At 38.7% G+C, this 14,923-nt stretch overlaps 1 protein-coding gene across 1 annotated transcript; it reads left to right on the top strand.

Annotated features, from left to right (window-relative positions):
- The first annotated feature begins 12,171 nt into the window (after positions 1 to 12,171).
- LOC110916520 lies at positions 12,172 to 14,418 on the top strand. Its single transcript, XM_022161235.2, has 5 exons — positions 12,172 to 12,472; positions 12,540 to 12,785; positions 13,207 to 13,288; positions 13,792 to 14,006; positions 14,082 to 14,418. The coding sequence occupies exons 1-5, from the start codon at positions 12,201 to 12,203 to the stop codon at positions 14,200 to 14,202; spliced, it is 936 nt and encodes a 311-aa protein (XP_022016927.1). The 5' UTR covers positions 12,172 to 12,200; the 3' UTR covers positions 14,203 to 14,418.
- Positions 14,419 to 14,923: the final 505 nt, after the last annotated feature.

Genomic DNA, 14,923 nt, shown 5'->3' with positions numbered 1-14,923 from the left:
TTACGACTTATCTTGGAACTTCTTCGAAAGGAACAACTGTACGCCAAGTTTTCAAAATGCGACTTCTGGCTTCGTGAAGTCCACTTCTTAGGCCATGTGGTGAACAAGGATGGGATTCATGTCGATCCATCCAAGGTAGATTCGATCAGGAACTGGCCTGCACCGCGTACGCCAACGGAAATACGCCAATTCTTGGGTTTGGCGGGGTATTACAGACGATTCATCAAAGACTTTTCTAAGATCGCACAGCCGCTTACAATGCTCACACAGAAAGGTGTTACCTATCTTTGGGGTAATACACAAGAAACTGCTTTTCAGTACCTAAAGGATAGGCTTTGCAGCGCGCCTATTCTCTCATTGCCGGAGGGCACGGATGACTTCGTGGTTTATTGTGACGCATCGATACAGGGTCCTGGTTGTGTATTGATGCAGCGGGATAAAGTTATAGCTTACGCCTCTCGTCAACTCAAGGTTCATGAACGAAACTACACGACGCACGATCTAGAGCTGGGAGCTGTTGTTTTTGCACTTAAGATATGGCGACACTACCTGTACGGTACCAAGTGCACAATTTACATTGATCACAGGAGTCTCGAGCATATCTTTAAACAGAAGGAATTGAACATGCGTCAACGACGATGGGTCGAACTCTTGAATGATTATGAATGCGCCATCAAGTTCCATCCAGGCAAGGCCAATGTCGTGGCTGACGCCCTCAGCCGGAAAGACACTACACCTAGGCGTGTACGAGCACTGCAGCTCACTATTCAGTCCAGTCTTCATGCACAGATACGAGATGCTCAGGTGGAAGCATTGAAACCAGAAAACGTCAGGGCTGAAGCCTTACGCGGCTCAAGGCAACGATTAGAACAAAAGGAAGACGGCGCCTACTATGTAACAGGGCGTATTTGGGTACCACTATATGGCGGTTTACGAGAACTTGTGATGGATGAAGCTCATAAGTCTCGCTACTCAGTACATCTAGGATCGGATAAAATGTACCACGACATCAGAACTACTTATTGGTGGCCTAGCATGAAGGCCCACATCGCTACCTATGTCGGCAAGTGCTTGACATGTGCAAGAGTCAAGGCAGAGTATCAGAAACCAGCAGGCTTACTCCAACAACCAAAGATACCACAATGGAAATGGGAGGAAATTTCCATGGATTTCGTTACAAGCCTACCTAGATCCCAGCGTGGGAACGATACTATTTGGGTGATCGTGGATCGACTCACCAAGTCTGCTCATTTCCTGGCAATCAAAGAAACAGACAAGTTTTCCACACTAGCAGACATATATTTGAAAGAAGTAGTCTCAAGGCACGGGGTGCCCACCTCTATCATTTCGGATCGTGATGCACGATTCACATCAGAACTATGGCAAACAATGCACAAGGCGTTTGGCTCTCGGTTAGATATGAGCACGGCTTATCACCCTCAGACGGATGGGCAGTCTGAGCGCACCATCCAGACTCTAGAAGACATGCTTCGGGCGTGTGTTATCGATTTCGGCAACAGCTGGGAAAAACATCTCCCTTTGGTGGAGTTCTCATACAACAACAGTTACCACACCAGCATTCAAGCCACCCCATTCGAGGCATTGTACGGACGTAAATGCCGGTCACCTCTCTGTTGGGCAGAGGTGGGGGATAGTCAGATCACAGGTCCAGAACTTGTAGTCGATGCTACCGAACGAATTGCACAGATACGTCAACGTATGGCGGCAGCTCGCGACCGTCAGAAAAGCTACGCGAATAAGCGTAGGAAGCCATTGGAATTTCAGGTCGGGGACCGGGTTTTACTCAAAGTCTCACCCTGGAAGGGTGTGGTTCGTTTTGGCAAACGGGGCAAACTCAATCCGCGGTATGTCGGACCATTCGAAATCGCAGAAAGAATAGGCGAAGTGGCCTACAAACTAAACCTACCAGCTGAACTTGGTGCAGTTCACAATGTCTTCCACGTGTCGAATCTGAAGAAGTGTCTGTCAGATGAGACCCTGATAGTTCCTTTGAAGGAACTCACTATCGACGAGCGGTCGCAGTTCGTCGAGGAACCTGTTGAAATCACGGACCAGGATGTTAAGGTCCTCAAGAACACTAGAATACCTCTTGTTCGAGTTCGTTGGATCTCCCGTCGCGGCCCAGAGTTCACCTGGGAGCGTGAAGATCAAATGAAACTCAAGTATCCCCAGTTATTCGGAACCAATGCAACCACTACTGAGGCCGAAGCTACTACTGCAGAATTTCGGGACGAAATTCCAAATCAACGGGGGGATGATGTGACACCCCAGGAAAACCAGTAAACGAAACAACTTACCTAGCTTCCTCAGTAACCGCATGCTAAATTTCGGGACGAAATTTCTTTCAAGTTGGGGATAATGTGACAACTCGAGTTTCTGACTTTCACTTTCGCATTAAACGCACGTTGACTTTGACTGATTAGTTTGACTGTTTAGTTGTTTGACTTGTTGACTTGTAATGTACACACGGTGATATGATGGAACGTATCGTGTTTACATGATTATGTGTTTGTTTGTACCTTGTTGAAAATTTTACAATATTAAACTATTCATGGCTCGACGAACAAGACATTTGTCACCATAACCCACACAACGAAACACAAGCTGTGTTTCGCCTTTTGACGAAACAAAAGTTTGTTTCGCCAAACCCAGTCTCGACGAAACAGGCTGTTTCGCCGAGCCCAGCTCCGCCAAAGCCCAGTATAGGCCCAAAGCTTATGCGTAATTATATAATTGGTTTAGGTGAACGGTTACCAGAAACTCTCAAACCCTAGACACTCAATCCTACTCTCGAATCGACGGCGGTTACCCTCTCCGTTGAAGCTCTTCTACTTTCGAGGCACTGTCTCTTATATTCCTGCAATTGTCCGGTATGTAAGTATTATTGTTTGGGTGATTTCATGTTAGGCGTGCACATGCTATAGGCTATATGTGGTTACTTGTGATAGAGGTCCAATAGAATTTTAGGTAATGTTGTGATATGATTGGATGATCTAGGCGGCAGCCATGTGATCCCATAAAATCACCTACACATTCTGAATGTAAATGGCGGCCATGGTATTAGGGATGTTGATCTCATCTTACAACGTGCACATCCCAATTATGTTATCAGACTATTCAAAGGTGCTTGTAGCCTTTATGTTGACACATGCAAAATTCAATGGTGATGTTGGAATTCATTTTTGTCAAAGAAAAATCAGTAACATATCTATTTGATTGGTAGTGATGGTCGGTCAAGCATATAGGTGTGATTAGGAAAAATTCATTTTTTTGTCAAAGGATATTTCTTAGGCCTATTCCGATTGGTGGGATAGGCGGTTCATTGAAGGGCATTGGTTGTTTGTAACGGCCCACTAATACTTGAATGCCAACCGGTTAATTTTATTAAGAATTAGTATTGTTGCTGTTGAGTTGGGACGAAACAAAGATATCGGCGAATCACCGGTTGACGAAACCGACTTGGCGAAACAAATGGTGTTTCGCCAAGACCCATTACGACGAAACAACTTTGGCGAAACAGAAGTGTTTCGTCGGAGTGGGGTCACGGCGAAACAGGGGGGGGCGTCCCGCCGACTGGGTAATCTGCACAATAACTTGGTTAAGTTCTGTTAAAAATTAACTGGAATTATTAACAACTGTTAGCTGATACGCATGACTTGTATGATTCAGAATACGTGCTATGTGCTACTTGGTAATTGTTTATGTGTTATTTTATACAATGGTATGTGCATGCATGAACTTCGGAATATAAACTGATTACGTATACGTGCACTCTAGGACTTGATTGATTAACTGTGAGCACATAACTTAGCATACCGAGCAAACCAAGGTGAGTTCACACTCTTACTAAGGCATTGGATTCCCAGGGCTTGGGAATGGGATTGAAGGAATAAGGTTGAATAGATTCGTACGAACACTATTACTAGACTACCATACCATCGTCCTCGGTTGTGCAGGACACATACGTAAAACCTACGTATACTTATGCTACTCACTGTCCTCAGGTTGCGAAGGACACTCACGTAAAACCTACGTGAACTTATACTCACTACTGCCTCGGTTGTGTCAGGCACTTACGTAAAACCTACGTAAATCCCCGCGTACCCCTATCCTCGGTTGTGAAGGATACTTACGTAAAACCTACGTAAACTTGTACGTATTATTGTTCTCGGGATATGTAGAACACTTATGGATACGAATAGTCTAGTGGTTATACAACATGGGAAGCCCCCACCAATAGAACGTACATTCGGCCCAGTAGAGCCACATGTTTCAACGAACTTACTATTACGCATTTACTTTCTGTGAACTCGCTCAACTAGTTGTTGATCTTCTGTTACATGCCTTGCAGGTCGTTAGATTTATGGAGCTTGCACAGGGAGGAGCTGGTCGTTGTGGGTTTGGATCGTGATTGTCTTGTTAAACACTTATGACATTTCATACTTATTTATGTTGGATTTTATTTATACGCTTCCGCTAAACAGAGATAACATACTTGTGTTTTGAACACCTTTCATATTGGTGATTGAATGGCATTTACTTTTACTTATTAATTACATGTTCAATATGATTGGTGGCTTGATCCTGGTCAGTCACGCTCCCAAGCGGTGATACTCCGCAGGTGGATTTTGGGGGTGTGACATAAAACACCATGACTATGATTCAAGTCATGGTGTTTTATCTGGAGACATTGTTCATGGTGTGGTGTTTTAAACATCTATGATTCAAGTCATGGTGTTTTATATGGAGACATTGTATAATCAGATTCATGGCGTGGTGTTTTAAAACAACTGGATAAATTGACTATGATTCAAGTCATGGTGTTTTATCTGGAATCCAGAAAACATTGTACTTTGATTACATCCATGGTGTTTTAACATCTGGACAATCAATACAAAACATTCCCAGATTTTAAAACACCATGACTATGATTCAAGTCATGGTGTTTTATCTGGAATCCAAAAAACATTAAAACACCAATTCAAGATCGAAGCTTTATGTATATAACCTTTTAATATTATAAAACCTCACGAGTATACTTGCATCACCACGATCCGTTGTGTGTATTCCCAGAATTAAATAAAACTTGAGAATTGCAGTGATCAAAATCCTTATGTTCATCAATTAAATAATGGCGTCGATTTTATGATGAGAATTACGATCAGTATATATGAGATCATGTATAAACCAAAAAGATATGTATCTCCTAAATTAACTCCAAAACCGTTACACACAATTAATTGATAAGAAAAGGTAAATTACTAATGTACCATTTTGAATTAATTAAGATAAAGGACACTTGTCATCCCCAAATTATTTCTTACACTTCTCACAAAAGTAGGACTTTTTACAGGATCCTCTACCTATATATATATATATATATATATATATATATATATATATATATATATATATATATATATATATATATATATAGTGTGTGTGAGAGAGATTTAATGGAGAGCCCAAAAAAATGAAGTACTAAGAAATCACTAATTTTACAAATAAAAATCTAATTAAAACTATTTTAACTCGAGAAAGATGACTTTACATACTTTTTCGGAGCTTTTGCGTATAAGCAGCTCATTTAAATAAAAAATATTTATTTTGTTGTTTTTAAATTTTTTTATGTAGACGCCTTCTACATGTGTTAATTTACAAAAGCCCTGATTTTTTTTATTTTTTTTTTTAATAAAAATGATGTTTTACAAGTTTCTTTACATGTTTATTCACGGTTCCCTAATTTCTTGTGGTTTCTCAATGAACTCACCCTTATGTATGTATGTGTGTGTGTGTGTGTGTGTGTGTATGTACGTACGTACGTACGTAGTACGTATGTACGTACGTACGTACGTATGTACGTACGTACGTACGTACGCATGTATGTATGTATGTATGTATGTATGTATGTATGTATGTATGTATGTATGTATGTATGTATGTATGTATGTATGTATGTATGTATGTATGTATGTATGTATGTATATGGTTAGGAACATGTAAGAATCACTAAGGTAATTTAGAACCTTGAGAACATTTCTAGACCACACATTTTTCCTAAGCAAGAATGCAAAAAAAAAAAAAAATTACAATATTTTTTGACTTGATCATCTCTTTTCCTGTTAATTTTTTTTAATTATATACATGTGTATATCGTCAATCTTTAATCTTTAATTACACATATGTGTATATACGTGTTTAAAATTAAAAAATAAGTAGTGTACATCTATGTGTTTGATAATGTTAATAAATGTAAAAATGTGTATGAATGATAGTACAAATACAGTATATAAAGGAATATTATGGTTCAGGAAATGTTTTTTATAGTGTAAATATGTGTAAATATGTGTTTCAAATTGAAATATAAGTATCGTACATATATTTTTGATAATATACACGTATGTGAAATTTAAAAATTGACAATACACACATGTACGATTAACAGTAACTTTTTTTTACTTAGAGAAAATGTGTGGTCTAGAATGATTCTCACGGTTCTCAATTACTATGTGTTTTTCTTAGGCTGGAGGGTATGGTTGGAGCCCCCTAGGGGCTTTATCAGGCCACGTAAGCGACATGTAGGATCCACGTCAGCCAGGGGGCTTTATCACGCCCCCTTTAACTTGCAGGATGTGGGATGGAGCCCGTTATCATTGCCTAATTATTTATTTATTTATTTATTTTAATTAAATTGCAATTTTAAGAACTAGAAAATTAAAAAAAAAAACATAATTTCATTAATAAAAGAGTTAAATGCCATTTTAGTCCCTGTTGTTTGGTCCATTTTGCCAGTTTAGTACAAAGGTTTTATTTTTCCCCTGTGGATCCAAAAAGGTTTCACCATTGCCATTTTAGTCCACTGGGTTAACTTCATCCATTTTTTTTATTAACGAGAAAGGCAATTCAATCATTTTATATGGCCGAATTGCCCTTCTAGTTCACAGAATTAAATATATAATGACCGAATTGCCCTTCTCGTTAACAGAAAAAATGGATGAAATTAACTCAGTGGACTAAAATGGCAACGATGAAACCTTTTTGAGCCGCATGGGAAAAATGAAACCTTTGGACTAAACTGACAAAATGGCCCAAACCACAGGGACTAAAATGGCACTTAACTCAAAAAAAAAATTCATTAAAAAAAACACAAGGTACTAGAAAAAAAACACAACATACTAGAAAAAAAACTACATATATTTTGCCCGAATTTGTCCCATGGATTTGAGTTGTTGGGAAACATTGTAGAGATTGATAAAAGAAAAGTGTATAAAATAGTATTAAAAAGGTAGAGAAAGTGAAAGAGATGGTATAAAAAATGTAAAGAATGTTGGGTTTATATAGGGTTAATTTATTAAAAAGGAAATTAAAAAACTTTTTTTTAAATGTTATCGTTCAACGGTAAGGGGGTACGGGGCACTATGCGGGGAGGCAAGTGGTGACCCCATTCCCCGAGCGGGAACACTGCCGCCATCCCCGCGGTTAGTGAATTCGGTGACCAAGATCGGGGTGTATTCACCGATGAGAGGAACTAGTTTAAACGGCTATATAGCCGTTACACACTTAAAAAAAAATTCCTAACCCCTATAAATACTACCTCTTTAACCATTTTATTTTTCAAACCCAAAACAGCTCTCACCCATTCATATCATCTAATTTTTTTAACCAATCTTTAAAAAAATGGATTCCAAGTTCCCGTTTTTCTCCCATGCCCGACTTTCCCGACGATGAAGATTCATCGTCAAGCGATGGTAGTTTAATTTTCTTCCAAAATCTCATCCAACAAGCGGAGCTACTAGACACGGCATCGTCTAGTAAAAAAAATTGTCCGTCGAGATCGTGTGGGAGGCCACGAAACACTCATGGCCGATTATTTTGTCGAAAATCCAAAATTTAATGCCGATATTTTTCGTCATAGGTTTCGTATGTCCAAGTCTTTGTTCCTAAAAATTGTTAGTGACGTGGAAACGAACAACAAGTGGTTTCAAGAGGGCTTGGACGGGAGAATGAAGAAAAGTTTCACGCCGTTGCAAAAGGTTACTTCTGCGATTAAACAACTTGCAACCGGTAACCCACCAGACGAAAACGACGAGTATTTAAATATGGCTGAAAGGACCTCTCGTGAGTGCCTTGAATATTTCTGCGAGACGGTCTGTAAACTGTATGCCGGTGAATTCTTACGTAGACCAACGAGCCACGACGTTGCGCTATTGTATCAGGCTCATGAGGAGAGACATCACCTACCTGGTATGTTGGGTAGTCTGGATTGTACACACTTCGTCTGGAGAATGTGCCCCACATAATTGCATGGACAATATATGAGAGGCGATCATCAATACCCGACAGTTATGTTAGAGGCGGTGGCGTCTCAAGATTTGTGGGTTTGACATGCTTTTTGTGGCCTGGCGGGTTCACAAAACGACATCAATGTGCTCCAACAATCTCCGTTATTTCTTACTCAACGAAACGGAACGGCGCCAAATTGTCCATTTCAGGTGAACGACCACTTATACAAACGCGGGTATTATCTTACTGATGGGATCTACCCTAACTGGTCCGTGTTTGTGAAGTCTTTTCCAAATCCTCACATCCCGAATGAAAAAAAGTTCAAGAGGCAACACAAGGCCGCAAGAAAAGATGTGGAACGGGCGTTTGGTGTGTTAAAGGCGAAGTGGGGAATACTAAATCGTCCAATGCGTTCCAAAACGGTGAAAAAGATAAGGTCCATCGTGTATACGTGCATTATTTTACATAACATGATTATAAAAGACGACGGAAGGGCGATAGCACCGGTACACATTCATGATCCTCCAGTCGAACCCGTCTTCGATGATACAGCTTATAGTGAGCTCATTGACGAAGAAACGCATTGGAGACTAAAACACGATCTCGTTGAGCATCTCGGACGTTTAGATCTACCTCACCTTGAAGTGAGTTCCGACGACGAGTAGTTTGTTTTTTTTATTTTTCTAGTTTGAATGTAATTTTTATTTTTAATTTAATGAAATGTCTTTTATTAAATTTTATTTAATTTTTATTAATATTTGTTTAATTTATAAACATGCATAATTACAACAAAAAAAAAAAGCAAGTCCCCTAAGAGAGGAGTGTCGTCATCAAATTGAGGGTGTGAGAGGAGTTAAGAGGGGAGTTGACATGGCGCGTGCTGATTGGGTGTGTGTAAGAGAGGGGACTCCCCTAAGAAAGGAGTGCCCCTTACACCCTAACAAAATCAAATTCCTCCTCATTCCACGCGACAACATCTTGTTACCACCATGGAGCCTCAACTATAGCGTCCCCTATTGAATTGCACGGTGTGGAGGTATAGCGCCTAGGGGCGCTATAGACGCTGAGCTGGCCTGGTTGACACCCCCACACCCTCCGGCCTTAGAATCCCTACCTTATATATATTTATTATGGAACCACAAAATAAGTGAGGAACCACTAGTTTTACATGTAATAATTTCTTTAAAAATCACTTTTACATAATGTTTAAGAAAATTTTGCATATAAACACATGTAGAAGCTTTTGCACAAAGTAAGTGGGGAACCACAACTTTTGAACCTTATCATTACTTAATTTTTTTATTTTTTATTTTTATCAAAATAGTTTCTACTTGTGATTATGTATAAGAACTCGAAAAAGATTAGGTAAAAGTTAATCCTTTACATGTAAAAATGATATTTTTATTAGTTTTTTTAACATGTTTAACACATGGTTCTTTATTTTTTGTGGTTTCTAATTGAACACACTCATACAGGTAGATCAAATAAAAAGTTTATTTTGCCTAAATAGGATGAGGATGAATCTTAATCATTCATTTTTTAAATCAATGATTAAGATGAAAGTGTAGGAGAAAGGAGGAGTGCAAGGATATCTTGGGAAAATCGTATTTATGGATTTTCTCTCTTCACATGTAAGACACATGCATATTCCACCCCCATTTTTTAAACATTCATAACTTTTTTATATAACATTATTTTTTAATAAAAATTTCACCGTAAAATCGAACGTCTTTTTATCTTTAATTTAAGTACAATATTGCTATATAAAATATGAAGACTAACAAAACCCACTAAAATGTGTTGTATTTCTATGTTGTATAACATTTTTTTGCTGGATTTTTGTACTATATTTTTGTGGGAAATTTTTTGTGCTGAATTTTTTTGTCTTAAATTTTTTTTTCAATTTTTTGTGCTAGATTTTTTTGTACTACATTTTTTTGCTAAATTTTTTCGTACCATATTTTTTGTACTAGACTTTTTTGTGCTATATTTTTTTGTACTACATTTTTTTGTGCTATATATTTTTTTACTAGATTTTTTGTGCTAGATTTTTAAGTACTAGATTTTTTTTTTGTATTTTTAAAAAACAAAAGGGGTGACACATGTCATTTTCACTCTTATTTATAAGGATCAAAATGTCATTCATTCCTATTTATTAGGAGTGTCAGATGTCATCATCACAATCCTTTTTAGGCTACTTAGGCAAAATCCACTTTTTAGTAGATCTTTCCCCTGCACCCATATATATATATATATATATATATAGAGAGAGAGAGAGAGAGAGAGAGAGAGAAAGAGAGTGTTGTTATGGGTCATTTCAGGTTATCTCTAACGCATCAAACACTTAAAATTAAAACAATATAATGGAAAGAGAAAGTTGGCTAAATAGATCTATTGGTTTAAAAAGGCCAAAAGTTTAAAGAAGTTAAGTGTTACATACGAAAGAAAGTAGAACAATCAGTCATGTTATCTGTTGTAACAAACTACATGTACTGTTTTCAAGAAAAGAAAATGTCTAACCAAATATTATTTTTACGATGAAAGAAAAGCAGTTGTGCACATATAAAAGATTTACAGAAAAATTCCCATCTTTCTATATTTTAAAATAACCACATACCCGCTCATATTGCTACATGTACTGTACTTTTAGCAACTTTGTGTATCGTCTTAACAGCATGCCTTCCTCAGATATACTTGTGTACTTGTTGCATAAGGCTTACACAAGATATTAACTGCTAAACCTTCCTTTTGCTTCCAATTCATTTGGATTTCCATTCACAAAACGTTTCAAAGGTAATATGGAAATTGTAACAAGAGCGCTGACCTCTATAACGTAGATGCACATTCTAGACATAACAACCCGAATCGAAAAAAGTAAAAGGTCTAAACCCAATTGGATCTCACATACTTACATAAAACCAAAATAATGTTTTGCTATGTTCCTCTCAGTAAGAACATTTTGACAAGCAAAAGAGACATTTTTACCCATTTTCAACACATTTCACCCTGTTTTTCGGTCAAAAAATAGAAAAATGAAGCCATTGAGCCTGCAAAAGGGATTATTGTGGGTAAACTTTTGTTTTTCTCCATGAAAATGTGTCTGAAACATGAGACATGGTAACCGAATATTCGAATAAGCAGGTTGTTTTCTGCAATTTTGTCTTACAAATATGATAACATCGAATTGATAAAACGAATTGATTGGTATTAGAATGAAACAAAAAATAGATAGGGTAAGATATTACGAAAGACGAGACAAGAGATGTCCCACAAGCGAATTCATGGGGTCTAAGACTGGTGGGTGTGGGCGTGGCTTTTGGTCGTTGTTGGCCCTTTAATGCCGACTGCCCAATCCTGGGTTAACGTTTTGGTCAGCGTTGCTCGCTTGGCATGGCAATATTGCTTGACGTGAAGCGCTGGCCTGGGGTGACGTGACTGACAATGTATGGCTGGATGTTGATGACCGTTTGGCTAGCCCCTTACACAACGCCAGCCTGACCACGCCCCTTCCACACCCCACTTTTTGGGTATGGACTGATAGAGCCACACCTGCCACATGTCGAGCAATACTCTCAATCCAAACCCCTCCACACCTCATCGTCTAATATTTGTCCTAAAACTGATGCGCCTCCTCCTCCCCTCCTCATGTGGGTTCGTCCATACGGATTTCTTCCTCCCTCTCCTTCACATCACTTGCCACGTCAAACATGCACCAACAGATGAAACCAATGAAATGTTATGATTTAACTCTAATAATTTGCATCTCTGAAAGGGTCAAACTTACTATTAAATCAAATCTCAAGGGTCTAAAATGCATATTCTTAAAAAACCGTTGATATTTTCCCATCCACTACTTCAATCCACCGTCACCACTACTTCACTTTCCGCCACTAAAAATGTTAGCAACAACATATTCTTCTGACATAACCCCGCCACCGTATCCAACCACCGTCGTCACCTCCACAAACCACCCTCAGCCACCACAAACTACCATCAAACCCATCCACCGCCGCCACATTCTCGCCTCACTCGCCGCCACAATTACCCCATTCTTTGCCCCTCATCCTCACCCCAATTCCGACCAATCTCCGCATATTCCGATCTCCGTTTTACCCTCCGCGGATGCTCGCGGGCTCTTTCAAATGCCCCCGGTTCGCCTCACAAATCGGTAATCGAATATACATGTTTAAACCAACATTTATGTTGAATTGGGAGCTGATGATGGGATTTTGTAGGTACTTTTTGGTGAGGGCAGGGGAGTCGGAATATGAGAGTTTGGGGGTAATTAATACGAACCCGGTTGCGAAAACGTCCGTCGATAATGGGTTATCCACAATCGGGAAGAAGCAGACGGTTAGAGCGGCTTTGAGGTTGAAGGAAATGGGGGCGTGTGAAAATAGTTGCTGGATTTGGCCTTCAATTACTCAGAGAGCTTATCAAGCTGCAGAGATTATTGCTGCTGTTAATGGAGTTAACAGAAGGTACACAAACAAATCCCAATAGTTTGACTAGGGATGAGCACGGTACCCGTTCAAAACTGGTACCGAAAAACGGGAAAAGTGGGTATCGGTACCGAATATATCCGGTACGGTTCGATACCAGTACCCAATACCAAATGCACATCCTTAGATATATATATATATATATATATATATATATTTATTACCTTCTGTCTTATTTCTTTGCTTTGCAAGCAGTCAAACGGTTTGACTGCTCGAAAAGTATATATAGAAATAAGTCAAGCATATAGAAATAAGACAGAAGGTAATATATATCAAAGAGTGTTTAGAAATCCTATTGAAAGTGATTTTGGAATATCATTTTCTAGCTTGAATATTCACTTTTTATGGTTATGGACTTGTGTTTCTGATTCTTGTTTCGTTGCGGAAATGTTTTTGAAAGTAATATAGTACCGGAGTACAGTTTCTTGGATGCACGCGGATTAGGAGCATACGAAGGCAAGGCGTTACAATCCTTTTCTGAAGTAAGATTCTTGAACTATGTCTTCAATTGTAAGGATTCAATCTTTGATTCATATTATCCTAACCTCTTAAAATTGCATAACTTGAACACGACTCATCTAACCTGTTTATCTAAATGAGTGAATCGGGTTGTAACAAGTTGTAAACATGTTAAATAGGTTGGTAGGTTGACTTGTTTATTAAATGAGTGTCGCACTGTTTGATTAAATAGGTTGATGGTTCAACCTGTCTAATGTAATAGGTTAAAGGGTTAAAAGGTTGTAATAAATGGGTCAAAGGGTCGCATTGCCAGGATGAAATATTCAATTAAATGGATTGACGGGTTGACATGTTTAATTAAACGAATTAAACATGACAACCTGAAGACGGCCTATTTATTTAACAGGTTAACTTGAACACGACCCCTTCAAAATGACAACTCAAAACCCAGTAATTTTATGTTGCATCAACATTTCCACCGCTAGATATCATCATAATCATCATTGCTTTGCGAATAATGTGACAGATATATGCATCCGATCTTGTTTCGCCCGACATTAAACCGCCCCCGATCAATGATGGAACACCAAACGAGAGTGTTGCCGATGTCTTTGTTCGCGTGACACAATTAATGTCGATTCTTGAAACTCAATACTCGGAGGACACTGTTATTATTGTCTCCCCGGATTCAGATAACTTGACCATACTTCAAGCGGGTTTAGTTGGACTCGATCTTAGAAGGTAAGCGGTTTGATAACATGTGTTTGTATGAAACAGTGATCCGAGAACCCACTAAGATTTTGTTCATTTTCACAGGCACAGTGAACTAGCCTTCGAACCCGGTGAAGTTCGATTTTTTGATCCGAGTAGCATCCCGACATACAAGCAACCCGCTTCGGCTATATATAAGTGTCTAAACCCGCCCAGTTGTAAATGACTTGGCTATATCAATATAAATCCACTTCTAAAAAGATATATATTTTCCTATATTTTTATTTAGGAAAACCAATGGCGGACACAAAATTTTTTTTCCATTATTGTGGGAAAATATAGGTGCTCGGATGTCTCTAGGAATTTACGGGCGGGTCATGTCTGGTCATTGGAACTTTATTGTCGAATTGGGTCAGGTCATTGAAAAATCAGGTCACCGAAATATTGCCTAAATTTTTCATAAGTTTTTATTTGGTTCATAACCTCACTTTGCTTAAATTATTCATATTGCCTAAAATTAACAACGAACAAGTTAACACCAAACAACTAAGTAGAGGGGCAAAAGAGCCAGTGTTGAAACCATTCGCCAATAATCGTGTTGAAGACGAGATTGAGAAAGTTGCAGCAAAGCTAACAGAGTTGAAGAAAATGGCTAAAATTTTTTACGAGATCACGGGTTGTTTGCAGGGGCGGACCCAAGCTATGGCTTGCGTGGGCAGGCGCCCCACTTAAAAACAAATTTTTAGTGCATTTTATAAGCAAAAATCCAGATCGCACCACTTGAAAATTTAGTTGAACCCTTGTTCACACCCCAGAAAATAATTCCTGGGTTCGCCAATGGTTGTTTGAAACGGGAACCCAAGTTCCAGGTGGAGGTTGATGCACTAAGATAGGAAGCTAGGCTCTATCAAAGAGTGTTAGCAGTGCTTTCTGCTTATGATAAACTG

This window comes from Helianthus annuus, chromosome 8 (genome assembly GCF_002127325.2).
Source record: "Helianthus annuus cultivar XRQ/B chromosome 8, HanXRQr2.0-SUNRISE, whole genome shotgun sequence".
In the NCBI taxonomy this organism is placed as follows: Eukaryota; Viridiplantae; Streptophyta; class Magnoliopsida; order Asterales; family Asteraceae; genus Helianthus; species Helianthus annuus.
The sequence above is the reverse complement of the archived record's forward strand: the minus strand, read 5'-3'. Positions and strand labels throughout refer to the sequence as shown.